The 9,016-nt window shown below is 41.3% G+C and overlaps 1 protein-coding gene across 1 annotated transcript; it reads right to left on the reverse strand.

The window, feature by feature from the left end:
• Window positions 1-2,386: 2,386 nt before the first annotated feature.
• LOC143218433 (uncharacterized) lies at window positions 2,387-8,749 on the reverse strand. Its single transcript, XM_076443585.1, has 2 exons — window positions 8,384-8,749; window positions 2,387-8,302 (listed from the first exon to the last, which is right to left on the reverse strand). The coding sequence occupies exon 2, from the start codon at window positions 7,237-7,239 to the stop codon at window positions 5,854-5,856; it is 1,386 nt and encodes a 461-aa protein (XP_076299700.1). The 5' UTR covers window positions 7,240-8,302; window positions 8,384-8,749; the 3' UTR covers window positions 2,387-5,853.
• Window positions 8,750-9,016: the final 267 nt, after the last annotated feature.

A 9,016-nucleotide genomic window follows, 5' to 3' on the forward strand; every position in this document is an offset into this window, starting at 1 on the left:
GAGCAGACTTTTATCTTGAGAAACCCCCCTGTGAAGTTTGCATGGTCGACGTTTTTACCGAACCAGAAAGCAAAATATCTTCGCCCGACATGCGTTGACGCCAGTGGTGCTCTTCCAATAGCGCGGTCGTTCGTCGGGATACGGCGCGGTGCGCTGCGGTGAAACGGCGCGTGGCTATAAGCGCGCAATTATGTCAGCTTACTTAAATGTAATATTTTATTAAATGTTGTAGCATGTATAGAATATTCTAGAAGAAATTTAGAATCGACAAGCTTCTAAAAGCTTCTAGAAGCATAGTTTGTAGACGACCGACGTGAGGAAGCGACGTAAGGGGAGCGCGCGAAAAGACGAATCGCGCTTAACGACCGCTGTTGATTTCACGTACGGGGATAGCAACGGATTTATATACAGGGTGCGCCGTCTGTAGGTACCATATGTTAAACGCTAAAACAATTGTTATTCGTAAACATTCCGGAGAATATTCTAGCGTATTTGACAGCTCATTTCATACCATTATTCACCATGAATAACTTAACACCAGCACAATGACTCTCCTCAGAAGATTGTTCCCGAATCGCTTAATCTCGAAAAATGGCGATTACAATTGGCCTCCACGTTCGCCGGATTTGACGCCTCCAGACTGCTCCAGACTTTTTTCTGTGGGGATATTTAAAGTCAAAAGTTTATGTTGGCGCGCCGCGGTCCCTCCAGGAGCTGAAAGATGCAATCCGTAAGGAAATAACGGAAATAATGCCCGAAACGTTGCAAAAAGTTATGGGAAATGCCCAAAAACGAGCATTTCTTTGCGTCGTTCATAAAGGTGATTACTTGCCCGACGTTGTATTTAAAAAATGAATTTTTTGTATTGGTATAAACCAAAGTAAATAAATATCGCAAACCGAACTCGATTTAATTACGTTTTCACTATTTTATAAGCATTTAACATATAGTACCTACAAATGGCGCACCCTGTAAATAGTGGGTTCACGGAGGGACTCGGTCTATTTTGCTATTCCGAGAGAGAGGACGAGGTAAGGACCACGGCCGCTCTTGGTTAGCAGTAGCGCCCCGGCAGGAGAGTACGGCGATAATACCTGGACGCCTGCCGGGAGAACGGGAGAGGACGGGAATCTGTTCCTGGTCGCTCGTTCGACATGGAGAGTACGGCGATAATACCTGGACGCCTTGTCGAGCGAGAGAGGACAGAGCACCTTCTAGACGTTTGTGAGAGAAAGGATAAGAGAGAGAGAGAGAGAGAGAGAGAGTTTACATATTCTGTAATTCGAGCAATTGAATTATTTTATATACTTCACCTTCCTGTACCTATTTTCCTAATTCCAAAATAAATTTATTTGTCCAGCATATCCTGTTAATTCCTATCGTTATGGCTACAATGTTATATTATTGTTATTTATCATTTATTAGTATATTTATTCTGTATAAATTATTTTATGTATTTTTTAATGTTAGTCTCTCGTTTCTAGTATATTTAATACAAAAAATTCTTTTGTAACAAAAAAATAATTTATTCACTCACTACACTATTACACTATTTACTACACTATTACACTATGGAGCAAACTATTTTAATTATGTATTTAAGTCAATAAAAACAGTCCCCTTTATATTGTGTTTGGACTTATTTTACTCGGAAGAATCTCGAGTGTTCATTGGCACTATAATTACAATACATAGATAAGACGACAATTACTGAAAATAAAATTTTTCAGTCACCGCATTGCAGACTTTCCTTACATTGTATGTATTCCGTTGTCCGTATACCGTCATTTATTTCAAAATATCGTGTTGGTTCTTAAGAAAACTGATGCCAGAGTTCAGTTTCGGCTTTGTGTTTGTTGAAATCAGTCGTGTCAAGCATTTCAAATCTGCATTGCTACGTATAAAACTTCATAAAAAACATTTATAGTTATTTATAGTATTTTAGTTGTTGTGTATACAGGGTGTCCCAGAACAAGTGTCGTTCCTTGAAATGGGAGGTTCCTGAGACCATTCTAAGAGACATTTTCCTTTGCACCAATGTCAACTGCGGCTTTGTTTAGGAGTTATTAACGAAAAACACGGACCAATCAGAGCGCGCCCTGGTGTCGCGGTACGCCGTGACATCGCATCGTGACGGCGTGGCGGCCCAGGGCGCGCTCTGATTGGTCCGTGTTTTTCGGTAATAACTCCTAAAGAAAGCCGCAGTTGACATTGGTGCAAAGGAAAATGTCTCTTAGAATGGTCTCAGGAACCTCCCATTTCAAGGAACGACACTTGTTCTGGGACACCCTGTATAATATATGTATAGCACAACTGCAATGTTACAATTGGCTTGGACAAATATAATTATAGTAAGTATGCAGAAAAGATTAAACTCTTGTAGTCTTTTATGTATAATTACCTAATTATCATAACTATTATATACATACTGAATACGTGCTTAAAGTGTTAAACGATGAAGCTAGATTAAAAAAAAAAATAAAGAAAAATATATCCGAACATATATGTACAGTGGCGTGCAATAATTTTCGGCCGCTCTAAACGAGACGATAACTTTTCTAATATTATATTGTACTGTACGAATTGAATTTTTTTGGAAGCTAGGACAATTCGTTGACTACGGGATTTGAAAAAATTTGTTCAAAAATTGCAAGTGATCGGAATTGTTGATAAAATATTAAAAGTAGCATTTTCAACTTTTTTATGTGGTTGTTACGAGCCAGGGCCGCGAGCAGCTTGAGTGGCCGGCGAGATGTTTATACGCAAGGAATAAGATTTTAATTTGTTAGTAAGTGCGCGGACGAACCCAATGCGTAATTGGGGAGCCGCTGGGAGGTTGGATAAAGGCACGGATGAACCTGATACGATTGTCAGGGAGCCGCTAGGTTGGATAAATCTCTGTTTGGATGATTTTGGTAGGAATTGTTAGTGGGCCTCGTAACAAGTATAATCTAATTGATACAATCCGAGCGGTTAGATTGTATCGTGTGGGAACGTTCAATTATTCGATTAGGATATAGGAACGATAACGATGGGTTTAGTGAGTTTACACGAATTTACCAAAGAACACAAACAATATATATTCTAATTAAAGACGTGTGTTACAATTGTGTATATGTCGCGAAAGAAATGACTAAAAGAGAATAGAATTGAATAATTATCTAACTAAGTGCACGGTTGTAACGCACTGGCAATGCGGGGGTCTCGAATCAATCGTAAAGGAAGGCCTAACAGATTGTATACCGAGCTCGCGGAATCTGTACGGTTGACGTTGTTTCGAAGGGGAACTTTAGCCCGATCTAACTAGGAATTGACTTTTCGAGATACAGCACGACGTGACGCGATGCGTGTCTACCGGTGTACTAGCCCCCGAGTGCAGAGATGCACGGGTTTATATACCCCTAAAATGAGTGGGGTGATCTATTAATTATCTAAAGTCGCGTAGTGCCAGACTCTCGTTTTTTGTCGTTTTCCATTAGACCGAGCCAGAGTTCGGTCTTCGTCAAAAGGGACTCGAGATACGATTCTGTTATCTAGGGACGCTTCCTGCCAGACACGATCTTGAGTATGATTTTCGTGGGAAAGTCGAAAAAGATCGGTTCTGTAACCGTCACATGGTCATATATTGAAAATTTAAAAAGTGCATTTTGTAGATCTGTGTCAATTATACGCACTGTGGAAGTTTCATCGAAATCGGCTGATGCGAGTAAAAAACGACAAGCATTGAAGGATGTAACAATCCTTAGATTTATTGCAGTTAGAAGCCGAAAATCGTGAAAATCTGCATTTTTTACCATCTTTAAACGTTTGTAGCTCATTGCAACATCGACCAATTTTGACGATATTTTCAGAATATGTTTCATTCACACAGATCTACAAAATGTATTTTTTAAATTTTCAATATAAGCCCTATGACGTGGCAGTTTTGCCAACGTCACCCGATGCCGGTTATCGGAAGACCGGGTCACCCTCTGGCAGCCTAATACGCGAGAGGCGCGTGGCGAGCGCTCGCCCTGGGTGCGAACGAGACCCATGGGCGAGTTCTAATATTTTTGGAGCGTCGCGCCAATTGCGCGACGCGTATCTGCAGGACCGTAGTCGGGCCCCAAGGGGGGACCCGAAGCACCTCTCCCGCCGAAAAACAAAGAAAGGATCGGCACCGGCGTAAACTCCCACACCAAGGAAGTTAGGGATCAACGCGACCCAGGATAGACAACCTGGAAGCGCCGACGAGGACAGGCGATGCCAAGCAAGGGATCTCAGCTGTCTCGCCGTCGCCTCATCCGAAGAGAAACCTGATCAGTTGCCGGATTGGCTCGCGTCGATCACCTCGGAAGGAAGCGGCGAATCGACACACATCGCTGCCGGAGAATCATCGAATCGCAGAACGCCAAGGACCGTCGCGCAGGGCTAGGCCCCGTCCGAAAATCTATTAGCGATCGGTCGAATTGCGTGCGGGGGGACGAGAGCGGCAAGAGGGGGACGCTCCGCTTCCGCGTTCCCGAGTCACACCGCGAGAGATCACTTCTTCGTTGGCTTTAGCGAAAACTAGTTGCGAATTTCGAACCTTAATTATTGCATAAGAACTATGGTATTTGCGAAGCGAGCTGCCGGACACAGAGGGACGAGAACGTGAGACCATCAATCGTTGCCCTGGGTAAGCTTCTGTCAGATCTAATTTCGTGAAGTGATCTTTCTCGCGTTGGCTCGGTAGTGTGTCGTGTCAGCGATCGCGTCGTAGAAACACCGATCTGATTTCGTAGCTGCCGGTATTCGAGACGGATTCGAAGTAATCCGCGAGGGGCGAGAATCCGGTGTGTAATAGACGCGCGGGGAATATATTTTTCGGGTGCCCGTGCTAGAGGTCGGATGGCGAGGACCCGCGTGTAGACTTGACCTCGCTACGCGCGGCGATGGAGAAATTGCGAGCATCGGGCACTATTATGTTTTCGAGGATCCGCGCGTCATTGTCGTTATAAATCGAACCTCGAGTCGTCCCCCAGTGCGACGCCGCCACGTGCTCTCGTCGTATTTCCGCAACTTGTTCTGCCGACGAGAAGCTTATAATAACGCGTATTCCATCCGAATTCGGGCGTAGAACGCGTAGATCGTGAGCGCCGACGTTAAAATCACGTTGTTGCCGGATTCACTGCGTACAGAAAAGGACCAGGAAAGGTCGAAGAGCGCGTACAACGCGTTGTCGTTGCCGAACACCTGTTACGCGCCGGTTAACCTCGAAACGCTGCCGGTCGCTGCCGGCTGCGTTATTGTAACATCGGACTAATAAACAGTGTTAACCCAGATCGTACGAGAGTGTTTATTGCGTGAGAAACCTTCCCGCCGCGGGGAATGCCTCGTGTTCGACCCGCGTAGAATCCTGCGACCATTCGTATCTCATCTTCGCGTAATATCGATTGTCGCGGGCTCGTATGGTTGTCTCTCATCGTGTGTATTAGCGAATTTAGCGTGGCATCTTCTGTGCCTGGCGCCCGAACTTCACGTAAGAGATCCCGAGAGACGACGGGCCTGCGTACAATTTTTGTCCCGGGTGGACCACGTTTCGCGCGACCGAACGTGGCCCGGCGGTATCGCTTGTAAATACCCGGAGTCGCTATCGTTTCGCTAAGAAACGAGAAACGACGTGACAGCCCACATAAAAAAGTTGAAAATGTAAATTTGAGTATTTTGTCAACAATTCCGATCAATTGCAATTTTTGAACAATTTTTTTTCACATCCTGTTGTCAACTAATTGCTCTAGCTTCCCCAAAAAGTTCAAATCGTGTAGTACAATATTGAAAAAGTTATCGTTTCTTTGAGAGCGGCCGAAAATTATTGCACGCCATTGTAACAAGTTATGAAAGACAATGTAGCAATGGGAAAACAATAATTTTTTCATTCATTTCTAATTTAATATACTTCGCGAAAATATCCGTAACATTAAAAATTTCGGAAGGACCTAAAGAAGGAGATTCTATTGAGAAAATTCCAAATTCGGATGATTTACAGGGACTTTCATAAAAATCTTTTAGATATAAAAATTTTCTACCAACTATCTTGTATACGTCGCCTGATAATATTACTTTTTGAACAAGAATTATGTCACCATTTACAAGAGAACAACAGTTATTTGGCTCACTAGTTTTTAAACTGAAATGATGGAAATCAACGCGTTTAAATTGTTTACTAGCTGTAACATTTCGTATTAAGGGACCGTCAAAATGTTCATTTTTAAAAATGGGAAATTTACTGCTATGCATCTTTTTTTTATTAAAAATATGGCATTTTTCCGAATGACGTTTTACTATTTGCTCTAATATTTTATCACGCGTTCGAATAGATGTTAAAATAGTTTGAAAAGAATTTTCAAAATGGAAAGCTCCGAAATCGTGCAATGGCCCATGATTTCTTACATCTTCCGCAATGTGTAACAGATTGTGAACATTGTGAGAGATGTGCTGTTCTCCATATAGTATTTTAAATGTTTTAACGAAATAATTTAGCAACTCAGATGCATAGTCAATTAATGTAAAATATTTCGAATTGGATAATATAATGGTTGCTACATGCAACGAAAGAAAATTAGTGTACTGATCTTTACTTATATTATTTAATAAGACTACTGGGCCTGTATAAAAAAGAAACTGCCTAAATTCCGTTGCTTTCCATCGTTTCAGGTCATTTAAACTTCGTGGCTTTCTATTAAATTCTAATGGCATGCACTTTGCCAGAGAAACTAAGCAATTTGATATATTAAGAAATTTCGAATGTGAAATTTTTGTGGTAGGTTTTCCACAGCACCATAAGTTTAAGAGTAATTTCTTCATTACACCAAAACAAATTAAATGCATGTAATCAAGTGGAAAAGAATTGATCATGTCAATACCCGGAATATTTTCTAATAAAGTTGTACCCGCGTGATGATCTTCATCAACTTTCGATCTAAACTCAACGTCAGTTCGCAATTTAATATTATTTACGTCTGGAAAACATACCCTTTTATCAATATAATCTCCTTCAATATGGCATTTTGTGCAAGAATGATATCCCGTATGATGTTTTTTGCATTTGATAAAAGCTTTTGCGGGAGCATCACAAATAAAAGATTTTATTTGTAAATGGTATAAATGTTCATTAATTAAGAATTCACTATTAGTAAGGATTATTGCCTCCTCAATAAAATCGAATAGAAAACTGTTCGCGTCTTTTGGTTTCTCATAACCATGGTAAATACCGATCATATCTACATGTGTATATCCTGCTATACTACAAAGAATTGGATATACTTTGTTGCCAGAACTCTTTGATAATGGAAGACCGTCAATATTAACATTAATTTGAATTGTATTATTTGTAAAACAAGAAATGTCTACAAAACTGACATAGATTTAAAATGACATTCTTTAAACCGAAATGGTAATAATGCCCTGGCTCAATTTCTTTGGTAACGACTGTCCTACATGTTTTTAACAGAGTTCTAGCATCCATTGTTAAATTATTTGGAATGGGCTTCTTTAATATGGAAAGGAAATCGTTAACCGCGACATGTGAAATACTATGTTTTACAGCCCATTCCGCTAAACTAACGTGAACATTTATATCATTATTATTGGCTGTCGCGTAACAGTCCTGCAATGCGCGGTATTGCGAAAAGGATAAAGTTGCGGTGAAATTGATTTGAACGAGCTTTAATCTTGACCTTCGTGATCCGATTTGTAACGTGTGTAACTTGTTTAATACTTCGATATTCATTGATTGTACGTTCGCTTAATTTAATGCGTTCCTTCGGGGAACTCTCAAAGATTTCTAGGTATTTTCTTAGCGATGTGAACCGACTCTTGAAATAAGAACGCGTTTACTTCAGCGTAAGCATTTGTTTTTTGATGGAAATTCGAGACAAGGTAGATGAAGGATTGAAAAGGGAATTTAATTGGCGCGACTTCGCTGAAGCCTATCTTCGATGAAGCCTATCTTCGCTGAAGATATCGTCCACGGAGTTGTCCCTTGACTGTGCGGTTGCAAGAGACATCTCTGGATCTTGAGAAGATGTACACATATAAGTACTCGTACTCGCACGTGTCCTCGTCGTCGCGCTGCCGTTGCCACCGCTGCCGTCGCCGTCGCCGCCGCTGTCGGCCAGGTCTGCCCACGTATTGAGGGCATATGTGAGGGCAAGGGTGTTGGCAGAGAATATCCCGGACGAAATACGTGTCCGCATTTTCGCCGCTTTTAGCACCAACTGCATCGCTTTCACGAAATCGGCTTTCTTTGGCTTTGCGAACATGGTTGATCGCATTATAGCCTCTGTAACATTCATTTAAATAGATATATTAATCGATGAATTAATAATTAGATTCAGCTGAATGAAAGATGTGCAATGCTTACCGTATATGGCCTTTATTGGGCGCGTGTCGTGCAGTGATCGTTTATTACCGGTACCCGTCCACGTGTACATATCCGCCAATGCGTCAGAGAGGACCTCCTTGAAACACACCTTCACGGCATCTTTCACCGATTGCCCCCCCCCCCCCAATTGGACCAAATACCCAACCGGAAAAAAAATAAACATTACTTTCTATATTCATAAACTTATAACACAATACTCTCTTGTTATTATATATTGCAATTTACATACGACACTGCGGTAGACCTCAACGGGAGCATTCTCGAAGCTTTGTATCTCATCTAGATTTCGTAGAGGCAGGCAGTCGGGTCGCTCACCCAGATGTTCCGCCGCTATTGTCCGACCTAGTCCCCTGTTGGTTGTGGAAAAATTTGTACATCTTTTTTTTTTATTGAACAGTTGTAACCTCTAATAGGAACCTCTAATAGTAACCTCTATTCTGCAGTTTATATTATTATACATTCATAATATTACAATATTACAATGAAAGCCTTATGCTAATGTATGATTAATGTAACAAGTATATATCAATTGAAGGCACTTCATTTGTGGTGGGCGTGATAGAAAGTGGCGTCATATACATAATTCACGATCTTTCAGAAAGGAACATAAAA

This window comes from Lasioglossum baleicum, chromosome 19 (assembly GCF_051020765.1).
Source record: "Lasioglossum baleicum chromosome 19, iyLasBale1, whole genome shotgun sequence".
Classification (NCBI taxonomy): Eukaryota; Metazoa; Arthropoda; class Insecta; order Hymenoptera; family Halictidae; genus Lasioglossum; species Lasioglossum baleicum.

Coding starts and splice junctions, on each gene's coding strand:
- LOC143218433 (XM_076443585.1), bottom strand. CDS start 7,239: ATGATCGGTATTTACCATGGTTATGAGAAACCAAAAGACGCGAACAGT.